This window comes from Watersipora subatra, chromosome 2 (genome assembly GCF_963576615.1).
Source record: "Watersipora subatra chromosome 2, tzWatSuba1.1, whole genome shotgun sequence".
In the NCBI taxonomy this organism is placed as follows: domain Eukaryota; kingdom Metazoa; phylum Bryozoa; class Gymnolaemata; order Cheilostomatida; family Watersiporidae; genus Watersipora; species Watersipora subatra.
In genome coordinates this window covers 62,618,111-62,633,528 of record NC_088709.1, presented here as the reverse complement: position 1 = coordinate 62,633,528, position 15,418 = coordinate 62,618,111, and the positions used below count along the sequence as shown (strand labels likewise).

Below are 15,418 nucleotides of genomic sequence, written 5' to 3'. Positions count from 1 at the left end.
TCTCTTTTAATTTATTTTATGAACCAAACTGCCTTAATTATGAAAACTATTTTCACTCGTTCGTTAAAGTGTCTCTCATTTAGGAAGCAGTAACTAGGCTCTTCAGTACATTGTCTAAGTACAATTAAACAGAAAATGTACTATCTATAGTTGCTTTGTTATTGAAAGAGTTTGTGTCACACAATAGTTTTGATAAGAATAATGAAAAGGTCTCATAGTTTGTTTATAAAGAGATTTTGATTTACAAATAAAACAATACCTCTGTTTTTATATAATAGTTGATGTCATTAAGGATGTTTTTCAGCTAAAAGCTAATAAATAAATGACAAAAATTTATTTTTTCATTTTGAAACTGAACATGTTATAGCTTCCTAAAAAGTGAGCTAATATATATTTCACAAAATTGGTCTCAGATTAACTAAAATAGTAATTGTGATCTACTGTAGGCAGCAAACTGTTTTTAGTGTTATAGAGAGTAATTAAACAATTCTTAGAACGTGAGACAGGAATTTTTTGCTAAAACTAAAATCAAGTTTTATCATATGTTTTAACTTGTTAACCGCTAACAAGTAAATTAAAATATATTAAATTTGTGTTCATTTGTCACGATAAAACATCATCGTTAATTCGGACATATTTCTAACACTATATTAGGCAACTCATTCAAATCGTAAGCAACAGTTTGTTTTTAAACCGATTCATTTCCGGAGATGAGAGGGGGAAAAGCTATTTTTTTTGTTTGTATTGATTATAATTTAGAATTATTATTCTATTAGAAGTATAGAATTTTGCATACAAGAGCCAACACCAAAGACAAAACCATCATGAAGAGAACCAGCAGAAAGTTTGCACGTGCTAAAACATCTGCAGTCTAATTTGAGAGTCATCTCCTTTCTAGATTGTATGTATTGTTTAGGCTGCAACAGACTTACCACCTTGAACAGAAAGTATTTAAAACTTTTTGAAAAAGTTTTCTTGAGAGGAAATATATTAATAATAGAATCGCTCAAACAAAAGTGTGATACATTGATCGCTGGCCATTTAATTATGTGTAGTGAGCGAGGACAATAAAAACATTTAGCAGACAAACAACAATACAATTCTAGGTTTAAAATGTGTACAGAAATATAGATTCCTTACCAGAAGACAAATTAATGCACACCTTGCTTAAGATTCAATGACAATGTTTCCTAATAGTGTTAATATTTGATTATATATAAATTATTGATACCCTCTCTAGAACAAAGGTTAAATTTTAGTAGTTTATTTCTGTGTACTTAGCATTGTTGGGTCAGTCCATGGGTTAGAACTTTTGCTTAGACGTTGTCTGTCGAAGATGATGGTTGCGTGAAAGAGATTGCTGGGGCTCAACACTCTAAGAAACAAGCAAGTAACAGTTTATCATGCAGATAATTTAATAATGTAATTACAAACTATATTGTTGTAGTTCAAAACAAGCTTATTTCCTTTAAACAAATCCCAGCTTCATTACATGCTAAAGGCTATGCAAGAGTTGCACTGTCCTACTTACAGCTTTCTCTGTGATTTAATTCATACAAAGAGTAATACAATAAAGCTCTGATTCAGCTATGTTAATTTTCATGAGGCGGCAAAAACATTTTAAAAGCAAATTTCTTATTAACTCTTTAAGTTATATAAAAAGTTCCTGAAAAAAAAAGGTTTGATATAATTTTTATTAATTTACACTGTCTCATTAACCTTCATGATTTTGAAACTTTTTTCCAAAAGCATTGCATTATTGACAGCCTTTTTTGAGTATCACATGATTTTTGTAACTACTTATCTGTAAAACCCAATTGATTAGTCAGTAAAACTGGTGACCTTTTTGGTCTGTCCACTTACGGCCACGCGCTTGTTGCTGTTGCCCTCTTATTATGTTATCTTCTACAGCACAGGGAGGCGCGTAGAGTTGGTCACTTGCGTGGTAGCAACTACAGGTTGCTCCACAGAGTATGGCGCTCCAGGTTGTGACTACCATTTCAGCAATGGATATTAGCAGCAGGAAAACATTGAAAGATGAAGAAGCTTGTACTTCCTACAAACAAATTACTTAGATCTTTTTTTTTACATACATGTATTTATTCTTATATATATTCACAAAAACTTGTAACAATTCTGGCCAACTTTTAATAGTTTATAGAAAAATATTGACCCATTTTAATAACTGTCCAGAGTAAATGTAAACAGGGCTGAATTTAAAAAATGTGACCCAGGCAGTCAGAATGCACAATCGTGCTAAAACAACATTTTTGAGTTATTTACAGATTCAAAATCAGCAATATCTGAGGATTTTAATGCAATTTAAATTTTTTAAATCGGATTATATGTGCCTAGGTTATGCAAGATATAGTAGAGAAGGTCTCACAATGAACTAAAACTGTTGTTTTGAGTTTAGGCAGGATAAGGTTGCCGATTCATGAATCGTACATCATGATATTTGTTTACAAATCAAAATGCCATAGCAACAGACCACTTAATCTCAACCTATATTGATGAAACATGGCATTCTACACATTAAAACCCTGAAAAAGATGATGGTCACATTTTTATTTAAGTTTGATTGACGGTTGACCTTCCAAAGGTCAGGGTAAGGTCAGCAATATATGTGGCTAAAAGCTCACCTTCCTGGAGATTTACATTAAAAGGGTATGCTTCAAACTGGGCACTTCTCATCAAGCTATATTGCTATGACTGCATATAATGACAATCCAATGACTTATCAAAATGTTGGAAGTGTATTCAAAATTGTCCATCTATACAGAAGGTCATGGTAAGGTCAACGAAAGGTGACCCAGAGGGCATCAAGATGCGGAAATATCAACCCAACTCATCAAGTGACCATTCAATCTAGAGCTATTTTTATGTAGTTTAACACTCACACATTGTAACACAGAGTACACTGCAGAGATTTATTGTAGCCCATTCAACGAGTTTGCTTGTTATATTAGTGGCAGTTTGTCCCAACACAACCATATCAAATGTGTCCTTCGGTAATCCTTGATACACAGTTCTAACGAGGCTTATTTGTTTAGATGACATAAAACTAGTGCAGAATTCCTTACATTTGCATCTACTTATTAGTTTGATATCAACAGCTATAATGGGAAAGTTATCAGCAGTGATAGGCTGGTCGTTATTCTCTGTAATTTAATTAATTAGGATGATCGCTGTTACTCTCCTTATCGCCAGCAGCCACATATTGCGTAAGTAGCCACATATTGCGTAAGCAGCTGTATTTCTGAGGTTTCCCTAATATCACAATCCTCATTGCTTTCGCTATAATCTGAGGCAGCTGACTTAGATTCTAAGTAGCAATACTTAGAATTACATTTAAATTATTAGCGTCAACTAGCCGTAATTTGTGCGACGGTTTATTTTGTTTTAGCCTGAAGCGTTGAAACAGAAAATGGCTACATACATGCGTCCACCCGCAAATAGAGTCTATACTTAAGATCTTGGGTTATGAAAAATTCCATAGCAACCACCGATATGGGTAGATTTAAATGGCAATTCTGGCTTTATGATTGGTCAGACACAAAAATAAACAAGACCACGTGAAAGAGCAGGGTTGAATGCACTATAAACCACTGTTTACTAAAATAGTGACGGTGAGTCATATAATAGCATATAGCACGCGTTGCGCTCTATTGTGAACAATGGCCAACAATCCAATTACCGCACGATTGTACATTCTGACTGCCGGGGTCACAAATTGTAAACTGTAAGCAAAAATTGGTAGAACTCCAATCCTGCATACTATTTATAATTTAGCATGATGGCAGTAAAAACAGAAAAGTTCAGGTAAGCATGCAATGCTTAGTTTAAAAAAAATCACAGTTGTGCTGGCCAGCTGCTCTGTGCTTGGGAAAATGCTTCTTTATTTGTGCATGAGCTAACCACTGCTAGTTGTACTTGGGACATTGGTAAACAAACAGGTATTAAATCAAACTGTTATTTGGGTGTAAGCATGTTATAAGTGATCTCCCATTGTAAAGAGTTAGGATTGGTGTTAATATATGTTTCTGTAGTTTTCATGTGCCTGTACTAATACTGCCTTGTCTTCTACAACTAAGTGTTTTCTCGTTTCCAACGAGTATTTTATGATATTTAATATATAAATAAAATATTGATACTATCATTCAATATACATATTACCTATGCAGAATATACATGTAACGAGAACCAATCTACAATAAAATGTATTAAACAAAAACAAACTAGTGACTATTTGGGTGAGATGAAAGATATTTAATAAAGATGAAAACAACCTTGTTTCAGCAAACAACGCTTTTCAAGTGATTTATTAGATGTAAGGAGGAGATAGCAATTACAAAAATCTGATTTGTAAGAACCTGTAGTTATCTTTTCCGATATTATTATTAAAAGTGAAAGAAGCTTGCAGGCAACACTAGACTTGACGCTAGCGCATGTATCACACAAGAACTAGTCAAACAAGCATTAAACCTCAGAAGCAAACACAATGAAATCACTGATTAAAACAAACAACAATCTTGCACTCCAAACTAATCTGCAATAACTAAACCTAGATGAAAATCTCCTACTAAGAAGTCCTTCAATTTTACCGTGGGCAAGGTTGGTAGAACAGAAACATACAAACAGCTTGGAATGTACGCTATGCTATCATTACTACCCAGTGAAGTTTGAGAAAACGTTGGACTGTACAGAAATGATGGACTAGCCATCAGAACCATTCGCTTATATATACATGTACATAAATACACATATCGATAAATATATAAATATATTTATATATATGGATATACATGTCTAAATATATTTATACATATTTACACACACACGCACGCATACATACATACATACATACATATATATATATATATATGTATATATGTATATATATACATATATATATGTACAGCGTATATATACAGTGTATATATATACAATGTATATATACCTTGTATATATACAATGTATATATAGAGTGTATATATACAGTATATATATATATTTATATATATATATTTATAAACATATAACGTTAGTCTGATTGTGGTGACTTCATGTATAAAGTGCTCCACTTGAATAGGAGCAAAATTAAAACAAGTTATAGAGCGACTAAAATTTATTGTGCCTATTTTTTAAGGCCTCTATAACTTGTTTTTATATACTTAAATACACATATATACAAATATACATGTATATATATAAATATATATATATATAATTGTTTCTTTACTCCGGTTAACCTATATGAGTGGTAATCTTTGCTCTAACTCGGGTCTCTTACCAGAGACCTAGGAGTTTGAGCATGTGCCTCAAAATCTCATCTGTTTCCGATAGCGAACTTTTTTGACACTCACTTGAGTTGATTGCTGTCGATATCTGGGAAAACCACATTTTATTCACTGGTGTTATTGCGCCCAGTGCCTTGATGACTACTGGAATTACAGTTGTTCTTACGTCCAGCATTTTTCAATCTCCTTTCAACGAGGGATATATTTCTCTACATTTTCTTTTTTCTTTGCTGGCTATATTGTAGTCATTGGGTACTGCTATATCTATTATAGTAGCCCTCTTGATCTCTTTGTCTACCACCGCTATATCTGGTTGGTTTGCTAAGACATGCTCGTAAATCCGAATGTAGAAGTCTTAGAGGACCTTAGCGCAGTCATTTTTATTGACCTTACCAGGAGCTTCCCACCAGTGTTGTGGTTTATTAAGGTTATGTGAGGAAAGCATTAAAGTACTTATATAATCTGTATTCCTTCCTACAATATTGACAGACAGCACACTTCCATTCCTGAGACCTCTTGGTTAATACGTAGTTTTGTTCATAAATCAGTGAGAGAACCGGACCAAAAAAAGCCTTTTATATCAAAAATCTTTAGAATAAATTTCTGGTCACCTGCTAATGTTGCCTTGTAGTTGGACACTTTAGATATGGTGTAATTGGCATCAGACCATACTTATACCATAGACTTCTATACACAACAAATGCGACATGATTATGCCGCTCAGTGCATGCATTTCCCGCTAGTTGCTTGTATCCACTGATGATGTGTTGGATGGTCTCAAGTACATCTTTGCACAGTATGCATTTAGGATCAGCTCTAGTGTGATAGATTTTCGTTTGGAGTTGCCTTGTTGGGAGCACTTGCTCCTGGGCTGCCATGATTAGGGACTCTGTATTGGCCGTTAGGTTTCCTTTGTTCAGCCACATATATGTCTGGTGAAGATCGCCAACCTTAGATATTTGTTGGTGGTAAGCACCATGAAGAGGTTTCGTGTGCCAGTCAAATTCCTCATCATCAGGGCGTAGGTCCATTGTAGGAGCAGCCAATTGAAATTCAGCTAGGAACTTATCTGAAGTGGCCATGGAGGCTGCATAGGCTTTGATGCTTTGCTCCTTCTTTTTCACTGTCTGCTCTACACTTTTGAGTCTCTACCTCCATCTTTCCTATCAAGATACAAACTAGTAGTATCAGATTTTGGGTGGAGTGCTCCATGCATGGTCAGCAGTTTACAAGTTGCTATATATGTTTCCTTTATGGCTTTTACAGTCCACTTTATTATGCCTGCTGGATATCTTATTTCTGGCAGTGGGTAAGTATTTATTGTCATCACTTGACTCCTAGCATTGAACTGGCTCCGTAGGGCCTGCCAAACGCATTTCTTGTATTCGGTAATGGCTTTGTGACATACCTAGACTTCATGGTTGATTTTGCTGTGCATAATCCCCAAGTATTTGTACCCTTCTTGTATATCTTTGATGATACCATTTAGCATTCTTAGGCCATCTGTGAGCACAGAATGGTCTTTCTTAAGAATGTGCCTTCCACACTTCTCAATACTGAAGGTCATTCCGATGGCCTTGCTGTATACCTGAGTAAGGTGTATTAGCGAATCAATGTCCCTTTTTTTGTTAGCGTACAGCTTGATGTCATCCATGTAGAAGAGGTGGTTTATCTTGGTGCCACTCTTAAACTGGTACCCATATTGAGTCTTCTCCAGCATATTGCTTAAAGGGTTAAGGCATATGCAGAAGAGCAGCGGTGATAAGGAGTCACCTTGATGGATGTCTCACTTAATTATGACACTTGCCAGCTTTTTGCCATTAGCTTCCATCTCTGTCTTTCATTTGGTCATTGACGTCTTGATGAACGCCACAAGATCAGGGTGAGTGATGTACATCATGAGGCACTCAAGTATTCAACTATGAGGAATTGAGCCATAGGCATTTTTGTAATCAATCCAGGCCATGGCGATATTGGTTTGCCTTCTCCTGCTGTCCTGACAGACCGTTCGATCCACCAGCAACTGATGTTTGACTCTTCGGGTGTTGCGCCCAATTCCACTTTGAGCGCTGGTCATAAAGTGACCCATGGGCTCTTCCAGTTTGTCTGCAACTATTTCTGAGAGCAGTTTTCAGGTGATGAGCAAGCATGTTATTGGTCAATAGTTCTTGGGAATCGGCCCCTGCTTCGATTTTTTATCAGAAGTACAGTTCTTCCTTTGGTCAGCCATTCCGGATAGTCCCCTTTTTCTATTAGGCAGTCCATTTGCTTTGCCATTCTAGTGTAAAGTGATGTCAATTTCTTCAACAAGAAGGCTTGAATCATGTCATAGCCAGGTGCTGCCCAGTTCTTCATACGCTGCACTCTGCACTTGATGTTCACTTCGCTGATGGTGAGTCCTTGCTGAGCCACAGTGTGTTGGTGGCTTTCTTTGAGCCTCTTCATCCAATTTGCAGTGGTGTTATGAGTAGTCTCTTTCTCCCAGATATCCTTCCAGAACTTCGAAGTGCTGGATTGGAGAGGATCAGACATGAACTTCCCTAGATCACCTTTAAACTAAGAATACTCTCTAGGTGGATTATTGGTGAACAATTTGTTCATTCTCTTGTTATCCCGCTCTTTGGTGCACCGCTTCAGTCATGCCGAGAGTGCTATTAGCTGTTGTTTGGCAGATTCTAGAGCTTCTATTGTGACTTCCTTTTTTAGACGCTGCAAACTGCGGTTAGATCTCTCACTGAGCCTACTAACTTTCTTGTGCAAGTCCTTGATCTTATTTTGTATCCTTCGCCGGCAATACGGAATGGCTTGAAACCTTGTTTACAATTGCTTAATACCCATCGCCTCCAAGACGATGGTTGCCGTACTGTAGATTAGGGCGTTAGTCTCACAGATCGATCTCATTGAGATCTACTCCATTGCCAAGTTAATGTCTTCTAACTGCTTCTTAGGTATGGCTTTGCTAACTTTCCATAGTGGTATCCTGCTTCCATAATCATTAGCAGCTGGTATCTTTTTGATGATATATTTTGCAAGCTCTTTCACCCTTGGATCAAGGTCAAATTGTATGTCTTCTTCAACCCGTGAGTCAACACATGATGGTGTAAGTGTGACTGTGTGTGTTGATATCCACTCTTCAATGATCAAAGTTATTTGGATGAACTGTTCGTTAATTTCATCTACCCCAAGTTCTGATATGAGGTGCCACTTGATTATGTTACTCCTCTGAGCTACAAGTTGCTTAGCGGTTGGTGGCAATTCAGGGCAAATGTTCTTGCACAGTTGATGCGACCTTTTCATGTAGCTCCACTTTTGGGGTTCACTCACAAAGTAGCACTGCCTGAGGACCTTGTAATTAGTTCAAGTTCATTTCATCCGTTTTCAACCAGTAGCTCATTTTCGACTGCCTTGTCCTGGTGCAGCTATAGGCAGCCTGGACCTTGTTTGACCGGGCGACATCCGAGCCGGCATGGCTTTGGTTATTGCACTCATCATAGAAGTTGTAGACGTTATATAAGCAAGGGTTCTCTCTGATGACCGCCAGAAGGGTGTACCTGCTGGGGTTTGAAACTAAGACCTAATAATCAATGTCCAGATAGCTTACCAACTGCACCATCTGTCCTATATAGGACAGATGGTGCAGTTGGTAAGAAAGAAACTGCCAGTAGCTGAAAAAGATAAGTAAACTATGTATTTTCTAATCTCCATCCTATGTTGAGCACTGTGATTTTAGTTTTAAGTAAGATAAATTTCACTACAAAAAAAAAATAAATAAAAAAAAATATATATATATATATATATATATATAAACTCTCCTAGCGTGCCAATTACTATTTTTACGTAAATCCATTGAAAACACGTAAATCTATGGGTGGGATGCGCAGTGTGAACTAAATTTGCTTAACCTTATCTCTATAGACAGCTAGTTGCATGATCACATTTATCTGTAAAACTCAATGCTTACTGTGCAAAAGAATCCACAGAAGGAAAAGGCATTCCAAAACAAGCCAATGGCAGCCATTATGAGCAGCAACAGACAGAACAATGTTGACCCAATGATGTTGAGGACCTTGGTGGTGGCGACCTGCATTAACATATAACTACAGCAAATAATTACCTAGCAAATCATACTTACCTAGCAAAGTTTACGGTCACTCACAAATTGTTAACATATTCAAATGCAAAGAGAATCTTTGCAATTTCTATGTTAGTTTTTAACTGATTAAACTACCAAAAAAGAAAAAAGTCAGCTCACATTTCTCTTTGAGAAAAGGAAAGAAAATATGTAAAAGAGCTTGCATGTTTATACACTCTCATACCTAATGATAGTTAGCAAATGAATAATCAAATAACCTCAATTTGGTTATTTTGGATATTGTTATTTTAGAGCCAACTAATTAAGTAACTGATGATGTTGTTTGCTACACACATCAAATAAGTTTTGATGTTTATATTTTTCCCTAAGATGAAAAGTATGCACTCTAAGTATACCAATGATACTACATTAGTGACAAATCTCATATTTCGATAAACCACATTAATTTTATATTATACATTAACTTTATATTATTTATATACAAAATTGAGAGAAATCAAAAGTCATCATACCTTAGATAGACCATGCAATTAAAGTATAATAGTATAGTTCCACTTGAAGACAAATATATAATGTGAAAAAAATTCAAGTGCTTCAACAACTTCGGTCTGGTCTTTCATCTGTTTTTTCTACGATAACGAACAAAACCTAACATAATTTTTTATCTTCTTCTTAGTAAACTCTTAGCTGTTATAGCTTCTAGATACATCAACTTTTCTCCAACCTCACTTACCCAGCGGCCAGTATTGTGCTTGACAACACCGAGTCCTATTCCTCCAACAATGACAAACTGCAAATAAATTCAAAGTTGTAAAAGTGTTTCATACTGTGCATTTTCAAAGTACAACTTTACAAATCCACATTGAAAAAACCACCTTGACATATTAATTAGAGGAGGGTGACCTTATTTTTATGTTATTATTAGACCGTCTGTCAACAAACAAGTTATTTTTTAAATATTTCTTAAAAAGTGTTCAAAAACATTTTTTTGTCCTTTTTATCTGATTCAAATGTTTCTCACAAACGAATGTACAGCAGGTTAACAAAGAAATTTCATTGTAAAACTATATAACTAGTACACATTCATCTGCAAATCAGCTGTATTATACTGCAAAATTGTGCTCACTAACAAACTTAAGCTTTAGTCAAAGCAAAACTACTAGTATCAAAACTTATAATTTGAGCGACTCCAATATTTGTACGAAAAGTTGTACTTACTCTCAAAAACAGCAAAATGATGCAAAAGATTGCAAAGGGTACAGTGTTCATTACACATTTTTTACGTTTCTGTTTCACAAATAAAATAAATATTTTTTTTAGATTTTGCTTGGCTGCAACTTTAATTGAATAAAAAGCCATTGCGTACAGCAATGATTGCGAGTGGTTGATCTTGGCAGAAAATCAAAGATGCAGCACACTACAGAAACTTTGCTAAGACAAAAGCAAGTATAATTAGAGATCTATAGTAAGACTTGCTAGTTATACACTGTGGATTTTATTTTGTACTACATATACGGCTTTTATATATTGTACATGTATACCTAGAGAATATTAGTAAAGTTTCTCTTGTGTGTACTGCATTGGTTTTAAAGAACGGTTACATTTAGAGAATCTTCAAACTGTTCTATACAAAAACACATTCATGTATTTTTTAGAGCTGAATATTATTCTTAAAGGTTCAGCTTGATTTGACGCAATGCATTAATCGAATATTAAAGTTCAATTAGTTTCTAGTTTTGGTCAATAAATGAAATGATGCTCATTAGTTATTCTCACAATGCTCTAAGTTATAAAGAAACGATTTAATTTTACTAAAAATATTTCCTTTTTTGGCAGTCGACTACAAAAGTTTTGCTAAAATTTCATAACTATTTTTGAAAATGACTCACTAGCAAACTATTATGGTGATGCGGATAAACCTTTAAGATAATTTATCGAGTTGAGTTTTTTAATGCATATATAAATAGATTAATGAAATCTAAATATCTACTATTCGACTTTTTCATTTTGGTAAATAACTCAGTTATGTAAATTTCTTTCCCATCGAAACTTACAAATATCACTATCAGTCATATGAACTTACATAGGCTCCACACCAAATGCCATAGCCACTGAAGGCAAGAACAGAAGCAGAAAGCAAACATGCTTCTACTGGTATAAGAATGGCTCCAAACAGAATACAAAGTTCTCCCATAACTAGTTGAGCGATTGACAACCTATAACAGTACCTGCTCTCTTAGGATTATCATAACATAAAAATCTGCTGTTCATTGGCATCTCAAGAAATTACTGTAGTTACGTAGCGATTTTATCACCTTAATGTGATAAAATTTTGCTATTTCTTAAAGAGTTTTTGTAAGTTGTCAACAGTGTAAAACATGTTATACAAAATACAAATGAAATAAGATAACTAAAATCCTATTTATTAGAGACAAGTTTGATAAAAAACTTCCAATTACATTTAGTTTATAATTTGCATTATTGTGTGAGACACGCAAGCTAATTGCCTCTGTTTAATTAGCACACTGTTTCCTTTTTGTCGATTTTTTAAACTCATTTTTTGCACTTTTTTATTTTGCTTTGTTAAGGTATACCATTTCAAAACAATTATTTCAACATTTTTGCGTTGTTATGCCTTTTGTCTGCAAAACCATTTGCAATAATATTATCATTAGGACAATATTATTATTATAATAATAATTGCATTATTATAATAGTATTATTATAATAATAAGGTTGAGATATTTTGTTGAGTTTCTAATAGCAGATTGTAATAACAAAGTTTTAGTTGGTAGTTTTATTTTTTAGTGCTTTAAGGTTAAACGATGAATCTTTAAATACTTCAAAGTAATTTAAATTTAATAATAAAAATTTATTTGTCAAAATGCGCTTATGCACGATTTAAAATATACTATTTTTGTTATAGTTCAGCCACAAACTATTTCAGTGACCAATCAGCTATAAGTATTTAACCACATAACAAAGAAATTATTCAAACAATCTTCTCACCTCTTCATACGGGTCAAAGCTGTTGCGTTCAGTTCATAACCTTCTGTTCTACGGTTTTGTCTGATAGCTGCAACATCCCGCAGTGCTGGTTGTTTAGGCAGTGGCTGTTCCAGTGGTTGCTCTAGTTTAGGCGGGATTAGCTCTAGCTGCTGCGTATGCTGTTGATGGTCCATGCTGATTAGTTAAAAGTTCAGATGTGAAACTGTGTTGAAAGAACTTCACAAATAAATAAATATGTATATTAATTTATACATATAACGTAGATTACAGTAGACCACTGCCACAATTTAATTTTAAGAGAAGTCTTTGTTGATATCATATGGCGAAACAAGTAAAAACTGTTTTGTCCTTGTTTGGCGAGGATGAAAAAAACATTGTATTCCATTTAAAAAAGCAAAAAGATCTCATAACAAAAACATCGTAAGCCAAGGCGCACTGCATTAATTTATAACTAAAAACGCACATTTACTGTGTGCAATCATGAAAAGGATACACAGAACTTGATGAAAGTGATGGGTGTTATAAAAACGACAAGCCTTGTGGCCACAAGCGCTCATTAGTAGACTTGTGATTTAAACGTTGTGAGTTTACACCCAGCATGAATGTGATTTTTTGTTTAAATCAATACTTGTATGTATTCAAAATCGTTAAAGTATTTGTTTGCTTGAAGTAGAGCAGGATAATGCATTTTCTAATTGATTATAAAAGTTCTTAACACTACACATGTGGCACATGCTTTGACCTATTAAAACATGCTTGTTCAGGAGGTAAAAATTTTTTAATAGCCTACATACCATTGCTGTAATTTGTAAAACAAGTCAACGAGCTAGGTTCAAGTCTTTTTATAGCATAAACAATTTGATTTTTTTCAATATTTGCAACCCTAACTGAAAACCGTTTAATATTTACAATGGTAGTTTGTCCAATAAACGCAGCTCTATTGGTATGCTGATTTAAAAGTGGTATATTACTCACCTCACTTGGCCCAATCTAGATCCTCCTTTGGCCTAATAGCAAGCAAATACATATATAATGCTTGGTTTAGAAATAATCAATTCTCAATTAGTAAACTACTCGTGAGATCAATGTTCTGTGTCTATGGCGCCATTCACAAGCTATAAAGCATTATGCAAAAATAACTTGTTTGAATAAAACCATGTTTAGATTAGCACTATAACAAGCGTAATTAGTGATGCGTAAAAACATTACTGGTGACCTTGCATTGAATAAACCATTATGCTAATGTTATGATGAAGCGTTAGCGCATTCCTGAATTGTTGTTTTAAGAAAAAAGTTTTTCAAAGCAAGATCTAGGTACTCTGCCACTTAATATGGTTAACTAATGCAGCGTTCAACATTGTAATATTTGTTATTAACTACAAGTACTCTAACTTGGCAAAGGCTCGATCTTTTCCGCACAGCTTGCAGACCCGTGCTAAACTGGCATCTTTCTCTGAGAATTTTTTTTCAGAAGAAGAGAATTTTTATTGGAGTTTTGCATTACCTGATTGAGAATTTAATCTTAACTATACTAGTAAGCTGGCCAGTTTAGTGCACTGTCAGAGGTTTTCATGGTGATCAGCATCTGCATAACTATCACCTGACAAGGTAAGGTGACTACGTGGTCTAGCGGTAGGGTGCTTGCTTTTGAATATAATTACTTCAGTTTGGTCTGTGTGCATCAACTACTTCAAGGTAATCATTTTTAAAGCTTTTAGTGTAAATTTGGAAAACTGACAGACATAGGGGCAACCATTTTTATTATAGTAAATGTTACAAAAATTATTGGTTGGTCATATTCGATTGTTCTTGCCAAAACAAATACATATTTTACCTAATAACTATCAGTATACATGCAGATGTAAAATGTATTGATCATCATATTTTAGACAATAATAATTATACAAAAACAATGCAATAATGGTTATTAATAAGCCTACATGTTTTCTGAGCTTGGAGCCATTTGGTAAAAGTGCAGATAATTAAAAGAAACAACCAATGCTCATTAGCGTTATGATTGTTTTAAAAACAGTAAAAATGGTTAGAAAAATTAATAAGTTATTTGAATTAGAGAAGACAACAGCTGAGATTAGACATTCAATCGCTTAGAAAATATACCTGAATAAAATGTATATAAGGGTTTTTGGAGACTAGTGTTCTCAAGTTTTGTCTTTGACTGACTTATTGATAAAATTAAAAGGTTTCTGAGCCTAAACTTTCTCCTTAAAATTTTTAAGAAGGAAGGGTAACAGCTCATAAACACCATATAATGTTTTGCGTTATGTTGTTATGCTTTAAAAGCAGCACACTTTTAGATAAAACAATAAGTCTGCAGCATTACTAAAAAATTATAAGTAGCAGCTAACATTAAACGCTTGGTAGTTTAGATATTCAAATGAAATATAATAAATAAAATGCATATAGAGACTAAACTATAATGTTACTGAATAAAATTTATCACCCATTATGCTTTGTAGAAGCTAGTATCTTAAAGCATTTTTATTAGCTGAAATACTATAAAAAAAACTACAATTAAAACTAGTATCTTAAGAATTTTTATCAGCTGAATTAACTTGAAAGTGTCATGTTAAGTTCTGATATCTAACTAGTGGAAAAAGCCCAGCACTACACGCCCTAAACAAATGGTAGTAATGAAAACTAATTTATGTCAACAAAATTTTTGAAGAACAAGGTTTTAAATTGTACAATCAATTTAATGAAAGCAATAAACAACCTACTGAATAATGATGATTAACAATTATTACTTAAATAATAATGAGAACTTCTAAGTTCATAAAAGTAACTAAACAGTCACTTGAGTGTTTTACCTGAAAGTAGTCATTGGTCTGAGTGAAATTTAAGCATTTCTGTGTTTATATCTGCAGTCAACTGTCTAACCTTTTGGATAATAGTTATTAAATAAATAGTAGCATCTTTTTAAAATATTTATAGCCTGTTCTTCCTAAACTTATTGACTTTTTCATGTAGCATCTCTTATTAGCAGTCTTGCCAACAA

General features: G+C 34.1%; 1 protein-coding gene across 1 annotated transcript; it reads right to left on the bottom strand.

Annotated features, from left to right (window-relative positions):
* Positions 1 to 8,652: 8,652 nt before the first annotated feature.
* On the bottom strand, positions 8,653 to 12,454 carry LOC137388430 (uncharacterized). The gene is made up of 5 exons (XM_068074915.1): positions 12,403 to 12,454; positions 11,477 to 11,609; positions 10,127 to 10,183; positions 9,262 to 9,381; positions 8,653 to 8,874 (listed from the first exon to the last, which is right to left on the bottom strand). The coding sequence occupies exons 1-5, from the start codon at positions 12,408 to 12,410 to the stop codon at positions 8,653 to 8,655; spliced, it is 540 nt and encodes a 179-aa protein (XP_067931016.1). The 5' UTR covers positions 12,411 to 12,454.
* Between the last annotated feature and the right edge of the window lie 2,964 nt (positions 12,455 to 15,418).

What these genes read in the sequence shown, in the direction of transcription:
- LOC137388430 (XM_068074915.1), bottom strand. An exon ending in GCATTTGGTGTGGAGCCTAT is followed by an intron (nt 10,184 to 11,476) that starts GTAAGTTCATAT and finishes ATTTATTTGCAG; the next exon opens with TTTGTCATTGTTGGAGGAAT. An exon ending in AGCACAATACTGGCCGCTGG is followed by an intron (nt 9,382 to 10,126) that starts GTAAGTGAGGTT and finishes ATGTTAATGCAG; the next exon opens with GTCGCCACCACCAAGGTCCT.